The sequence below is a fragment of the Vombatus ursinus genome, unplaced genomic scaffold, assembly GCF_900497805.2.
Source record: "Vombatus ursinus unplaced genomic scaffold, bare-nosed wombat genome assembly UNPS02000577.1, whole genome shotgun sequence".
NCBI lineage: Eukaryota > Metazoa > Chordata > Mammalia > Diprotodontia > Vombatidae > Vombatus > Vombatus ursinus.
In genome coordinates this window covers 10,006,205-10,022,286 of record NW_020940355.1, presented here as the reverse complement: position 1 = coordinate 10,022,286, position 16,082 = coordinate 10,006,205, and the positions used below count along the sequence as shown (strand labels likewise).

Below are 16,082 nucleotides of genomic sequence, written 5' to 3'. Positions count from 1 at the left end.
ATATACACACACACACATATAGACACAAATCATTATAGATGTAGACCTATCTCTATATATCTATATATAGATATGTAGATATAGATGTCTCTGTAGACATCGGTGTAGTTCTGAATCGGTTTTTGTATCTCTATTATTTGCTTAGAGTAAAACGGTTTCATGTTTTTTTTTTTATCAAATAGGCAATTAGATGATGAGCAGTTTCCTTCCTAAATAGGTCCCCAGTCCCCCAGAGTGGGTGGCCCCAGTAAAGGGCCGGGAAGCTGCAGCCTCGTCCGCAGGTCCAGGGGGTGCTCTCTGAAGGGTGGGCTTGTGGCACAGCACTGCACCTTACTGACAGCCTCTTCTTCCTCCCCCACCCCGTGTCCCCTCAGGTTTCTAAAGTAAATGGAATCACTCGAATGTCCTCTCTGGGTGCGAGTGCAGCCAGTGCCAAAAAGATGCGAGAAGTGAGACCTTCACCGTCCAAAACTGTGAAGTACACTGCAACGGTGACAAAGGGGACTGTCACATACACCAAAGCCAAGAGAGAACTGGTCAAAGAAACCAAACTCAATCACCACAAGCCCAGTTCGGCCGTCAACCACACAATCTCAGGGAAAATTGAAAGTAGCAATGCAAAAACCCGCAAACAGGTGCTATCCCTCGGAGGGGCGTCCCGGGCCTCGGCCCCCGGCGTCAAGGTCAATGGCAAGTTGAACCCAAAGTCATGCACTAATAAAGAGGTGGGCAGGCAGCTGAGGGAGGGGCTGCGCACTTCCAAGAGGCGGCTGGAAGAGGCCCACCCGGCCGAAAAGGCGCAGCCGCCCCCCAAGAAGATGAAAGGCCCCGCCGAGGCCCCCAGCAAGAAGGCGGCGGCGGCCGCGGCGGCGTCGGGGGCCGACAAGAAGTCTCTGCTGAACGGACACATCCGCAAGGAAGTGCCCGACAAGAGTCTGGAGAGGAGCCGGCCCAAGCGCGCGGCGGCGGCGGCTGGGACCGGGAGGAGCCCGCCCGGGAAACAAGCACACGGCAGAGTGGAGGCCGCCACCGCCTCGGCCTCCTCCGCCCCGGCCGGGGAAAATCGTTCTACCTCGCACACGGAGTCCTTGCACAAGCCCCTCGACTCCGCGGGAAAGCACGAGAGGGGCGGCGGTGGCGGCGGCGCGGGCAGGCCGGGCTGGGCCGGCACCCACGAGATCCCCACGCTGCGGCCCTCCGCCAAGGAGTTTCACGACCCGCTCATCTACATCGAGTCGGTCCGAGCTCAGGTAGAGAAGTATGGCATGTGCAGGGTGATCCCGCCCCCGGACTGGAGGCCTGAGTGCAAGCTCAACGACGAGATGCGCTTCGTGACCCAGATCCAGCACATCCACAAGCTGGGCCGGCGCTGGGGGCCCAACGTGCAGCGGCTGGCCTGCATCAAGAAGCACCTCAAATCTCAGGGCATAACCATGGACGAGCTCCCGCTCATAGGTAAGCCACCCCCCCCACACACACCTGTGCGCATGCCCTGACCGGGACCCCAGCCCCCCTCCCCCGTGCGCATGCCCAGCCTGGCAGCCCTCCCCCCTCCCTCCTTGTGCGCATGCCCAGCCTGGCAGCCCTCCCTTCCCACCAGGGCCTTTCTGTCCTTGTACTTCTCTATGGTTAGGGAGGAGGCCGGGCCCTTCCTCAGGCTTATCCTCTTGAAGCAGATTCAGGGGAGAGCTGGAAACTGAGGCTGGCGCTGCTCTTGGAGGCCATGCCCACGCTGTTCCTGGAGCAGGAGTCCTGTCAGAGCTGGGGGGTGTGTGTATGTGGGTGTGCGTGTGTGGGTCTGCGTGATGCATGTAGATACATGTGCATAAATAAGTATATCATTGTGATATACTGATATAAAATATGTATTATGATGTGTTCTATTTTGGTACATTATGATGTGATTTATTCTATTAAGATATATTCTATTCTGTATGATCTGTTAGAATATATTTGATTTTATTCTGGTATCTTATGGGGTCATCCTAGCAAATATATTTAGATGTGTTCTAGTTTATTGTATATTCTGTTCTGTGATGAATATGATACATTGTATGATATTATGATCTATTATCTTATGACATTCTATCATATGTATCATATGATCTACTCTATTCTGATACGTTTTCTTCCATTATATATTTTATTCTACTGTGATAGGATATATTCTGTTATGATCAATTACCATATTATATGTAAAATAAAAGTATAATTATGATTATATCATGTTGTAATCATAATGTAGACGCAAACTTACACTAATTATCATTATCATTGTATCAATATAAATATATAAACTTATGTATCATAACATCAATATAAAATCATATTGAAATACATATTATGATACTTGTATTTCAGTATAATTGGTTTCCTTTGTAATCCCATGCATTTTATTGTTTTTATATAAAAACATGATTCTAAGAAAGGTTTCACAAGTTTCACTAGGCTGCTAAAGAAAAGTTAATAAGCTTTTAAACTAATGACCTGACCCTCTTCCCAGCTTAGCAGCCTTGGGCTCTAGGAGGTATGGGGGGAATCCAAGGAGCACAGCCAGGTGGAAGATTCATGTACTGGGCTTACATGGCTTGTCTGCTTTCTAACTTCTGACTGAGCCTCCCAGCCTGAAGTAGCAGGGAGAGACAAAGGGATGGAAGGAGAGAACCAAATATCCACGGGCCCTTGGGAGACTCTAGCCTCTGGTCTACTTTTGTCTACCCCCCCTTCTCCCTTCCGCCTTCCTTTTTTTTTTCCCTCCTAGATTAGTCTCAGCTGCCATGTTTGTAACTTGATCTTGGTCTGTGGGTGGACTTGTGTTCATTATTGGACTACTAGATTGGAGAATTTCCTCCCAGACCAGGTGCAGAGCAGATGGGTCCAGCACAAGCCTGAACCACTCAGTCCACATTAATCATGGCTGATGCGTTGCTGTTTTGTCCCCCCTCCCTGGAGACAGTCCTTTCTATAGACTACCCAACCTTCATCCCCCCTTTTCCATTTTTTAAAGTTCCCCTCAATGTCACTATGGACCCTACTCTGTCAGTAATTGTATTTTTCATGTTCTTCAGATTGAATTATCCCATTGGATATGGGGACACTTTTCTTGGCAGTATTAGTTTCACTTTGGGACCCTAGCTAAAGGCAGTTCTTCTCTCTCAGCTGGAGGGCTGCTATACAAGTTGTCACTTTGGCTTACGTTTGGAAATCCAAATACTGACGATCACAAATTTTTTAATGACAAGCAGACATTTAACAATCATTAAGTGTCAAGAATAGGCAGTAAAACGTGGCTCATTGCAAAATGGAGGTTTCATTATTCCTCTCGGCAGGGGCCTGCCAGGGCTAATGCCTGAGTGAGAATCACTTAATTTGAAAGAATTCTTGGTTTGTGGTCCGCTGTCAAGTGCGACATGTGATAGGACTGTAACAAAGGGCTGAGAGAACACACATGCATGGAATGTGTGCATATGTGCACACAGCCCGAAGAAGAAATGAGAGCCCCTCAATCTTACAGAGCACTCACTGCCTGGCTTTGTTGGCAAAGCAGGCTTCATACAGTAGCAGGAGCATCTTCGGGTGTGACGTCATCATCAGAGCTCAGGGGCCCAGTGATGACCAAGAGGCAGCAAGGTAAAGTTCTGCCCTAGAACCGTTTGGGGAGCTTAGTGGAATGGTGATGGTAGCCCCATAAATCTACCTTATTAATGATGAAGAACCGAAGAATTTGTTAAAGCTAAAATCTCCTTTTTGTTTAACTTTACTATTTCTTAACCTCGTGTGGTATAGTGGCTTGGAGTTGTTGTATGTGCAGTCCGAGGACCTGTATTCAGATGTCGCCTCTGTTACTATTTATGTCACTTAATGTCTTTGAGCCTCAGTTTCCTCATTTGTAAAATGAAGGCTTTGGACTGGATGGCTTCTAAGGTCTCTCAGAGTTAAGATCCTGTGATTGGAAACTGGCTTCCCTTCCCATCCAAGGGAAGTTGTTTGTTTTTTAAACTGTGTTTGTACCATGGGTTAGATATCTTAGATGTCCAGGGTTCGGGCTAGAAGAAGGTGTGTAGGGGCATGATTAGGTTAGGTAGCTCACAGGCCAGACAGTCAGACCCTGTAGATAGTCAGCTTAAACATTTAAAATGTGAAGCTGTTAAGAAGCTGTTTAATCATTTTCAATGCCCACTGCAAAATTCAGTAAAAATGTATATATGCTTGTGGGTGCATATATCCATGTGTAAATGTTAAGTGTTGTAACTTGTGGCTCAAAACCTTCAGAGAAGAGTTGTGCAGTTGTTTGTAGGAGGAAAGAAAATGGTAAAGCATACATGCTATAATGTCCGAACTGTGATTTCAGTCTGGCTTAAGTTGAGGACTCTGACCAGCCAGAGAAGCTTCAGGGTTTCTTTGCCCCTGTCTTCTTTACTTCCAGATTTTTGTTCAGTTCCACTGAAAAAGCATTTGAGTTCCTGCAATGTATAATAGGCCCTGAACAACAGTAGGGAAGAAGTAAGGGAGGGGGTTGGGGGGTGTGTGTGTGTGTGTGTGTGTGTGTGTGTGTGTGTGTGTGTGTGTGTGTGTGTATGTGTAGAGAGAGAGTGAGATTGAGATTATAGAAACAGCACGGGGTTGGGTTTCAGGGCGATGAGGTCCTAGTCTTGATACTGTGTCCCTTGTCACCTTTGTGACTCGGAACAAATCACTTAAACTTTCTGGACCTCAATATTCTCTTGGAAAATGGTGGAGTTGGACCATCCCATCTCTGACATCTGTGAATCCAAAATTCAGAAGTTAACCCCGGTTTTCATCTTCTGAGCCCTCTGATCCAAGTGTATTTTTCATCTGTTTTGCAATTGGATGCAAATATCCTTAAATTTTGCACATTTCAAACCCCCTTTCTCTCCCCTCCCTTTGTTTCCTGGTATTTTTTTTTTTAAAACCAGGTATTGTGTTAGAGCATCTAGAAGTCAATGTGTTAGTGGGTATGGGAGCCCAGTATTTTATTTTTCAAAGTGATAAATCTTTTTGGTTCACATGTAGGGAAGAATAACTAGAAGGGTGAAATTTGACTTGGACCCTGGACCATTTTGGTTGTTACTCATCTGTTTGGATTTTGACATTGTTTACAGCTTTTGGTTGTGGAATCTTATGCTAGTTTAAGTTGAACATATAAGGATGAATAAGAACTGAATTACCCTGTGGTCCTGAAAAGAAAAGAAAAAGTATTTGTGTACACATTTAAATTGTGCATGTCCAAATACTGACCTTTTAGCTTGGGAACCCAGTGGTTTCAGTCGAAACAGCTTGTTATTTTCCTCCTTTTGCCCTCCCCACTTCCACCTCCCCATGCATACTTATGCTAAAAAACTGATGCTCTCGCCCTCTTCCTCTGTCCTCTGTCTCTCTGTTTCTCGTTTTGCCCCTCTCTCCATCCCCTGCTATTTTATAGGAAATTCAGCAGTGTTTCCCTCGAAAGACAGTAAGAATTATTCTCATTCATTATTGACATAATAACATAACCTAGAGGACTACATCAACTCTAAATCTAATGGAGTTAATGCGTGTAGTGGACTGGGTAGCTTGGAGACCTCCACTTTGCCTATTGCTGACCATGGAATTCTAAATTATTCAATAGAGGCTTTGTACCTCTGTTTCCTCCTCTGTGTAATGGGAGTAACATTCTTGTTTCTTTCTCACCTCACAGGGATGTTGTGAGGATTTTTTTTTAAAGATATAAGTGAACAAAACCTGAAATTTGGGGAAGAATTTTGTTACCTAAAATCCTCGGGGGTAGGGATTGGTGTCTGTGTTCACGGGTGACTTTTTACCTGATTGTTTCCTGTTTTTTCCCCCTCCCCCATCCAAAACGACGCACCCACTTTCCAGGAGGCTGTGAGTTGGACCTGGCCTGCTTTTTCCGGCTGATTAATGAGATGGGTGGCATGCAGCAAGTGACTGACCTCAAAAAATGGAACAAACTCGCAGATATGCTGCGCATCCCCAAAACTGCCCAGGACCGGCTGGCAAAGTTGCAGGAAGCCTACTGCCAGTACTTGCTGTCATATGACTCCCTTTCCCCCGAGGAGCACCGGAAACTGGAGAAGGAAGTTCTGCTGGAGAAAGAGATCTTGGAGAAGCGGAAAGGCCCTCTGGAGGGCCACTCTGAGAATGCCTATCACAAATTCCACTCCTTGCCTCGGTTTGAGCCCAAGAATGGCCTCATCCATGGCGTGGTCCACAAGAATGGCTTCCGGAGCAAGCTGAAGGAGGTGGACCACGTCCAGCTCAAAACTGGGAGGCGGCGACTCTTTGCTCAGGAAAAGGAGGTTGTCAAAGAGAAGGAGGAGGAGGAGAAAGGAGTCCTCAACGACTTCCACAAGTGTATATATAAGGTAGGACCACCTTTGTTCCCTCTACCCAACCCCCCTTGTTTTTGGGACACCACAGGGGCTTTCCATGGAAAATGCTTCTGCCCTGGGGTAGCCATGAAGCCACTAGGTGCTTCCTCTGACTGCCCCAGACCGAAGTCTTCACTTGCTTTAGCATTTTGTTGGGTCTGCAGAGGTTGGGCAGCAGTGATTGTAGGTTGAGTGGGTGGTTAGCTGACCTCAGATTCTGTCCAGCTGTTCCCATGTGAGGTGTCAGAGGTGACAAAATGAGTGGTCTGAGCCCCTTCATTGGGAGTCTGGCCTTGCATGTCCAGGAAAGCAATCCAGAACAGGGAACTGGGGTGGTAGATTGGGGAGAGAGCACCCAATTGGGAACCAAGACATCTGAGTCCTCGTCTTGACATTTAACCTTGCTAGTTATTCTGAATTTGAGTGTGAAAGATTTATCACTTTGAAAAGTGAGAGTCCTGTAATAGATCAATTTGGCATTGCTATAACAAGCTAGTCTTGGGGAAATCACTACCCTGCTCTGTCCCTCAGTTTCCTTACCTGTTAAACAGCAAGGTCAGACTAAATGCTTTCTCAGAGTTCCATGTAGCTCTAGCACTTTGATGGAGAACTTTGAGTAATCCCCGAGGTGGGTATTGATTTCTCCCTCCCTCCCCCCCAATCCCCCAGCTGGTGGATGCAAGCTGCCTAGGAAAGAGCTATTCTCAGCCAGAGATCCATGAGGAGGCTTCTGCAGTTCTTTCCATAGTACACAACCCTAACTTCATAAAAATATTTTTTTTTCTTTTCCTCCCTATTTATATTCAACACAGTCTCCTGCCACCCAGCTCCTAGTTGCTCTGCCAGGTCCTTTTATAGAGAGAGAACAGGCCCCGATAAAGCTATCAAAACGTATCTCACCATTAATGTGCGAGTGGAAGAAAACAGAAATTGAAACACGTACAATGTTTTCTCCGTTTCTGCCAAATCTTGTTTAAGTGCAAGCCATCCTGAGAACACTTACTTCTCCAAGAAGTAAGGCATGTTCATCTGCAGAGCGGTATTGACTCTCTCACCAACTCTGCTTGGCAGTCACCCCTCCTGTGCACAAATTGGCACCATGGCCAAGAGCGTAATTTTTGAGTCAGGCTCAATGAGCTAGCAAAACTGCAGGAAACCACGTGTACCCAGCCCACTATGGGACCAGGCTGTCTCTCCTCTGTCTTACCTGGGAAGTGAGAAACAGGTGATGGTGGGCTTATCTCTCCTCCATTCATTGCTTCCATTAATATGAAATGAAACACAACTCCCCAGCATCGATGCTGAAGTAAACATGCAAGGTCCTTCTTCCCAGGTTTGGGGAGGTCTGTTGATTTCCCATTAGTGAGCTTAATTTCTGGCCTGAGCTACAGGGAATTTGATGTGTGCTGATTAAGAGTAAAGCTTTACATAGGTGTAAAAATAGGTTTTGAGCCCTTTCATGGTATAGGGAGCGGCCAGACAGCAAAAATGATATTGCTTGAGGTTGTCCCACCTAGAATCCATCTTACAGAAGAGGTCTCTAAAATGTTGTGGTCTTGACGCCCAATTGGAGGTGCTCACCAGTGGGATCTTGTAGTCCCCTTAGCTAACTCCTTGTAGGATTCTTCATGCTATTTAGCAAACTTGAGTTTTTGCTTCCATATGGTCTCAGATCCCTTTTAAACATGTAGCAAAAATAGATGGGAGAGATGGTGCCTTCATCTTCTCTGTTAGTTATGCTACATAGTTTTTGGTGGGGCAAGGGGACAGATGGAGTAAGGGGAGCAGAAGTCCATATGTATGGCCTGCTCCCTTCACAGCTTTAATTGTTGTCTGAGTTGTAGCTATGTCACCAGTGAGGCAACATACATTTAATTCAATTATCGGGTCATAGATTTAGAGCTGGAAAGGACCTCAAAGAAATCATTGAGTCCAACTGCTTTTACAGATGAGGAAACCCAGGAACAGAGTTTTTAATTGCCTGAAGTGAGATTTGAACCCAGAACTTTTATGTGCAAGGCAGTGTGCTTGGCTTAGCACAGTGGTTCTCAAAGTAGTCTAGGGACCTGTGGGGTTCCCCAAGACCCTTTCGGGGGGCTCTGCAAGGTCAAAACTCTTTCCATAATAATACCAAGAGGTTTTAGTTTTTAATATGATAAATATTGAAAGTTGAAACCTTCATGAAGAAAAGTTCTTTGAGGGCTCCTCAATGATTTTTGAAATTATAAAGGGATCCCGAGAGCTAAAAGTTTGAGAAGCAGTGGCTTAGGGGATATACAAGTGAACACAGCCCCTGCTCTCCAGGGGATTTTAATCTAATCAGAAGTGAGTGAGAAGTGACTTTTCTGGGATCTTCACAAAGAAGCATGAAGGTAGAATTTGATAAAGTCAGAAACAAGAGATCCAGTCAAAAGAGGGACCTTTGTGGAAGGTTGACTCTTGAGTCTCTTTGGGGTGAGGGCAGTCAGAGAAGGCTGTGCAGAGGTGGTAGGTAACGCGTGAGCTTAGCCTTCAAGCGAAGGAAGGGTTCAGACTGGCCTAGAGATGATGGCACACAGTGCCACAGTGGTGGGACAAAAGGGGCCTGGGGAGGGGGGCAGTGAACAAGCACGTAAGTGCCCGCTGTGTGCCATGTGCTGTGCTCCTCAGTTTTCAGATGATCTCATTTGAAAGAAAGAAAGATACCATGGCGTCCCAAAGCAGCTTCCTTATCTGGGCAATCGTCTCTACCCTTGTAGCCATTTGATCAGGGTGGTTTTTGTTTTTATCCCATGTCATTATGATTCAGTTTTGTCTTAAGTGACTCCTCATTTCTCTACCCCTTATACGCTTTAGTTCATTTATGAAGGCCAGGAGAGGAGCAGGAGCTATGCATATCTCCCATCTGCTCCTCCCCTTCAGTTCCCAGGGTTAGGAAAAGGATGGCCTTGTGTGAACTTTAAACTCACTTCAGTGATATTGTTTGATGAAGGAGGCTTCTTCTGTTATCAGTTTAACTCATTCTTCTCCTACCTGTTAATCCCTAAACCAAGAGATGATTTTTAAAGATCATGAATTAGAAGTGGGTATGCATCCTAGGCAGCTAGGTGGTGCGGTGGATAGAGCTTCAAGTCCGGTGTCCAGAAGAGGTTCTGGCCTCAGACACTTACTAGCTCTGTGACCCTGAGCAAGTCACTGAACCCCGTTTGCCTCAGTTTCTCATCTGTAATTGTTCTCTGAGAAGGAAATGGCAAAGCACTCCATTATCTGCCAAGAAGACCCCAAGTGGAGTCACGAAGAGTCAGTCATGACTGAACAACAAATGTATCCTAGAGTTGCCTCCTCAGCACATTGAGGATTTGTGATATCAGCCCTCTGGCTCCTTTCTCATACATATTTAGAAAATACAGTTCTAAGCGGATTAAAAAAACCCAACAAAACCATTTCCTTATAATAACTTTAGGTTCCCTTAAAAACTCATAGAACTTTGTCATGGAGGAATTCTGAGTTGAGAATGAAAGGTGCTTTTCAGCAGACAGTATAGTACTAAGTATGGCTCCTTTTTTTTTTTTTTTTTTTTTTTTTTTTAATAATTAACCTGATACCTTTTTGGAGTATTATTGTGTCCAGCTCTGGCAAAGATACTGGAATGGTTTGTCATTTTCTTCTCCAGCTCATTTTATAGATGAAGAAACTGAGGCTAACAGGATTAAGTGACTTGCCCAGGCTCACACAGCTAAATGTCTGAAGTCAGATTTGAACTCAGGTCTTCCTGACTCTGGAGTATGCATTCTATCTACTGTGCCACTTAACTGTCCTTCCTTCAGATGACACTTGAGCTGAGCTTTTCTTGTGGTCGTTAATTTATTTTTCAGTTGTATCCAACTCTCTTTGACCCCATTTTGGGTTTTCTTAGCAGAGATACTGGGAGTGGTTCGCCCTTTTCTTCTCCAGCTCACTTTACAGATGAGGAAACTGAGGCAAATACAGTACCTAGGGTTACACAGCTAGTGGCTGGATTTGAACTCATGAAATGAGTCTTCCTGATTCCAAGCCCAGTGCTAGATACACTTTGCCACCTAGTTGCCCTGTCTACTGCTAGATTATCAAATGGAAGATTCAGTATCTTTTGCTCTTTGCCTTGGTTAAGGCAACATTAGATTCCCCCACCTTTTTCAGGTCAATAAATTTTGGCACTTCTGACTGATCAGATACTGGCAGAAGATAGGTATAAGGGGTAATACAAGGGCATTTTATGAGGCGAAATAGAAATATCCCATTTGATAACTCATAATGTAGAGCTTGTTTGGAAGAAGTAGGCAGGTGCTTTGATTACATCTGAGTAAGGGAAAATACTTGATTACATCTGAACATCCAAAGATCTGAGCCAAATTGGACCAACATCGGCCAGACCTTTGACTTTTACCAGGTGTAAAATACAGCAGTTAGTGGACAAGGGGGCAGAGGAGGTGTTAACCTTGGAAAGCACCCACCCTGAGAAAGCAAACAGACACAGTGAGGTCTGCTAACATGAAGTGATGGTACTAAGCATTATCCAGACCGAACCTGAAGCAGCCCATCGCTTTTGAAATTTAACTGAGGCAAGGCAAAGAGTTTTCCTTTTCTCCAATTAGGAAAGTAGTGGGTTTGTCTTTGCTCTTTCCACAGGTGCTTGTGGGGAGGAGGGTTCAACTTTGATAGCATTGGTTTTTCATAAATAGGGGTTTTAACTTTTATTGTCTTCCTCAGTTTGGAACATCTTCACTAGACAGGTAGCTGCTGGGTCCTTGTTGACTTACATACTGCTTGCCCTGGAGAGCCTCCAGGAGTCACAACCTTAGAGTTGGAATGTTCTGACCCTTGGTACCTGCAACCTTAATTTTAGCTTTTTTTGCCTACCCAAAAAAAAGTAGAAATGAAAGCAGTACCAGGTCACCTGTCACTGGAATGAAGTGGGCCATACAGATAAGCAAAGGCCCTTTGCAAATTGAGTTATTTGTCATGAATTTACAGAAAGTCAGAAATCATCTTTTATGTAAAAATAGTGAGCATGTGTACAAATGTGTATAGGTATAAATAGCTGATCTTTTGGGAGGGTAATGTTTGACCTATATTTTCTAAGCAAAGATGCTTTTTAAAGAGAGGAGTTTTTTAAAGATGGTAAGCTATGTATCTCAAAGTATGTACTTTTAATATCTCTTGTTCCTCCTTATTGACAATAGATTTAATTTGCTTCTAAACTGGGGAAATAAATCTGCTTCAGAAGCCTAGTGGCCTAAAGTTCATGAACCCCTCTGTGCTGGGCAACCAAAGCCATCTCTGAGGATATTTTAGAGTACCTTACCACTTCATACACTTTTCCAGTTGGGGGAAAAAAAGTCAGAGAGGTCTGAGATGATCTAAAAACAAAGTGATAGGGTCACAGAAGCCACAGCTGCTGGTTGTTTTCTGGGTTGGGGAAGTATTTGTTTGCTTTTTCTTAAGCTTCATATCTTCAAGCCTTTTCTTTTGTTTCTTTTTTTTCCCCTGGTCCAGGGAAGGTCGGTTTCTTTAACAACCTTCTATCGTACGGCAAGAAACATCATGAACATGTGTTTCGGTAAAGAACCTGCTGCAGCTGAAATAGAGGTGAGGTGAATGGCGAACTTTGTAGAGGTTTGTGGGTTGCTTTTACTCTTGAGGAGTGATGGGAAAAGCCACATCTGCCATTAACTTGCTTCATAATCTGGATAATCTCGAGAGGAATGCTTTTTCAGGTCCACTTTGGTGAGCTGGGTTTGTGTGAGTGAGCTTGGAGATAAAAGTTCTCATGTTCCACTGACCTCAGATGGCTTCCAAATTGGGAGCCAAACATGGTATGTTGAAATTCGGAACATTGTTCATTTGGCTTCTGGTTTTTATCCATAGTTTGGGCACGTTGGGGTTAAATGCTGGACTGTCAAGAGTGGGAAAGTGGAGACTACAGGCTGATGTGAGGAGCAGAATTGCTTCCTTCACATCTGACTGGGGGCCCTTTGTCTCGTGGTTCAATTTTCCCCCACACTCCATTCTCAGAATGAATGTGTCATGCAAGAGATCACTTGGAATCCCTTGATATTTTGTGTGTGTGTGTGTGTGTGTGTGTGTGTGTGTACACACTTTATGGGCCTGGCAGATTTCCATTTTTGTGCATCAGCCAGATCTGTTCTTTGAGTTAGTGTGAGTTTAAAAAGACAGTAAGCAGTCTTTGCTTATACCAATTAGGGGCGTCTGTGTGTTAAGCTATTCAAGGACAGAGACCACGTCTGTTTACCTTACTTCATTGAGTGCCTAGCATGGCAGATAGGCGCTTTGTAATGCCTTTTGATCATGAGGAAGTTCACTGGTACTGGGATATTATGGCTGACTTTATTAGTTGTCTAAGGGAAATTACATTAGAATCTAGAGGGGAAATTACATTAGAATCTGGAGTTACATTAGAATCAGAACATTGCCTGTCCCTCAGCTATTTTAGACAGTTAACAGAAAGCACCAGGCAAGGAGCTAGAGTTCATTTTGTCCTTGGTCTCTGCTTTTGAAGCAGAAAAGACTGAGAAGTACCTTTCTTGTATCTTATACCTAGGGAGATGGCAGCTTCCTCCTTCCTCTGTAGGTGGAGGCTAAACAGGGGTCAGGCTTCCAATCTTGGACCTGCTATGCACTACCCATATTGTGACCTTGGGATAGTCACTTGACCTTTATGAGCTTATTTCTTCCATCTGTTAAGTGGATGTCCTCCAAAAGTATAGTGTCTCTAAGGTGACTTCTAGATGCACCTCTTATGATCCTCAACCCTAGATATTCCATATCCAGTAGGAGTTAAGCGTGTTACAGTTTTGGCTTTGGCACTGGTTTCAAATTCAGGGTTTTTGCATGAAAACTTGAAAATTATTCCCTCAAATGAGCTTTTCAGAGGTTAAAAAAAAAACCATGTTGACTGAGAAGACGTTGGATAGCATTTCCCTGTTTCCAGTCCTTGTCACAGCGGTGATGTAACTAATGGCATCAGCTTATTTTTCATTTTAAAAAAAGAAATAGCCAAATAAAATCTTGTAAATATTGCCTGAATATTTTGAACCCAGCCAGTTTCTTTAAGACAGGGCACCTGGGCCACACTCCCAGCTTGCTTTTCACTTTGGCCTTATGTGCAGTTGAGGTTATGAGAATGCCTTTTGAACGCCACACAATTTGGGCCCCGTTTGTGTCTTGGGACACAAATCCATGTTCCCCATTCTTGGCACTGAGGGTGCCATACGGCTCTGGTTAGTGAACTGGAGCTTATACTGCCTCACGCCCCATCAACCAAATTGTCAACTGAGTCCTGATTCTGGAACACATATGGTCGGTGAGAGAGGGAGAGTTAACGCCATCACAGCTCAGCTTTCAGATCTCAGGTGGCATTTGTGGTGCTGATGTTGGGGTGGGGGTGGGGGAAATAATTGGGATTTGTTAGCACTGCAAATTTGAGTGGCAAGTCATTGTGTTTGAGGAGATGGAGGTGGAATTAGGATAACAGTGAAATCATTTAATGGTGTTGATGGGGGAAGAATTGCATTACAACCCACAATACTGATGCTTCAGAATTAAAAATGGTGGCTTACGGGTAGTTTTCCTTGTTGTTCCCCCCCCCCCCCCCAACCTGCCCACTTTACTTGCAAAGTGGAGGATGTAAGAGATACTAAAACAGTTTTAGCCTGCATCCTTTCAACTTGTGTGTGTCTCTTAGCTTTCCCAGGGAATCTGGAGTTTTTTTCTTGGCTCCAAATTTCTAGAGATGTCTACTACTTTTAAAATTAATCTTTATTGATGACTTTCCTTTTTATATCACTTAGGTTTCCCCCTTTATTCTCCCCAGTACCCCTTCCCAAAGTGCCATTTACAACAGTGAATAAATAGAACGACTAAGACCAAAAAAAATTCAGTAGTGTTGATAGTTATATGTGATGTTGCATACTCATATATCAATATCTACCACTTTTAACACTGACTGGAGTCTCTATCTCCTGCCTCCATTTTAATTCACTAAAGTCTCTTCAGAACAAAGCAGTATTGTTGATTATAATGCACTTTCTCCTCCCTCAACCACAGCATTAAATGGTTTCACAATGATCCTGTCCCACCCCCATTCCACCCAGGTATGTGGGTACCAAGACTTGGGAACATACTCTGCCAGCAATGTGTAATCTGTTGATTCTTTCTCTACAGCATCGGAAAATTTGGGTGAGGAAACCTTCCACTATTTGAACTGTTTCAGTTTGAATCAAGTTCAGGTTTCTACTATATTCTGTATGTCTCATACAATGAATTTAGATCTTTAAGAAAAAAAGTACTGATGTCTGTTTTATCAAATAAAAGATACTCTTTAATAAATAACCCCACAAATCTCCATTCCGCAAAATACGTTTTATGAAGCAGCCAACCCAAAGAACACATCACTTTCCACTTTGACTTTGGTGCTAATCTTATCTATTGTATTGGTGGCTTTTTACTTAGTCCCTCTCTCTTTTTTTTTAAATTCTGTAAAACTAATTAACATATCACATTCTTCTAATATTATTTGCAGCATTCTATACCTCTGTTCCCTCACCTCTACAAAGAATTAGGGAGGAGGCATCTTCTTTATCTTTTCTGTGAAGGCAATTTTGTCATTTTCATCCTACAGCATTCATTTTTAATTCTTGCTTTTTTTTTTTCCATTTCTGTTATTGTAATTATTGTATGTAATGTTTTCTTGGTTTTATTTACTTCACTTTCCATTAGTTCACACAAGTCTTTCCAGGCTTCTCTGCATTCATCCACTTCATTATTTGTTAAGGCATGTTAATATTCCATTACATTCACGTACCATAATTTTTTAGCCCTTTCCCAATTAATGGACATTTACTTGGTTTCTTTGCTACCATTGAAAGTGCTGTTCTAAATATTTTGTCTTCTCTTTTACAAGATATTCATGCACTTGACGCTATTAAAATGACTTTAAGTTCAATTTTACATTGCAATACCAAGTTTAAGTTATACTCACTTCCTTAAAGGGCATTAACATCTAGCAGATGCGTTTGATATTTCCATCCTATATTATCTTGCCAAGTTTATGGAAGGTGATGTTGATCCTCTGGCATGATAATTTCAAACAAACAAAAAAGTTGAATGTGGGGAAAATTGAACATATACCTCAAAGATGGTGTGTTTAGCATCTCTCTTCCTTTAGGATAATGCTTCACACTCATTGATATATGGAGTATGTCCTGGGTTATGTTCTGCACAGATGATTATCTGAGACCTCTGTGATTGACCGTCAACTGATGTCTCTATTATATACAGATATTTTTAGATTTTGTACCAAAAAATGTAAGATTTTATTTTGGCTTTGAATTTAGGAGCCAAATTACTTGTTCAACTTTCAAAGAAGCGTAAAAGGAAAAAATGGTGTCATGTTATTATCAGTCATTGGTTTGTTGCGAAGATTAGCACACAAATTATCTCAAATCTACAGAAAGATCTCATGGGATCTTCTGTAAAGCCTCAGGGAGGGACCACTAGGGCAGGGAACATCTGGGCTGTTGGACAGCATGAGTATAAGTAGCAGTCCCAGTGATTCAACCCTCATCAAGTACTTGAAGGAAGTGGAATATGAGCCTAAATTGGATTAGGCAAAATTTCCAGAGGAACTTTGTGTCATCATAAAAATAAAAT

General features: G+C 43.5%; 1 protein-coding gene across 1 annotated transcript in view; it reads left to right on the top strand.

The window, feature by feature from the left end:
• The window catches only part of JARID2 (jumonji and AT-rich interaction domain containing 2), a 308,221-nt gene that overhangs the window by 261,722 nt on the left and 30,417 nt on the right, over positions 1-16,082 (top strand). Inside the window, 3 exon segments of the mRNA XM_027876570.1 lie at positions 375-1,455; positions 5,881-6,386; positions 11,907-11,999. Coding sequence (XP_027732371.1) covers positions 375-1,455; positions 5,881-6,386; positions 11,907-11,999 — 1,680 coding nt within the window.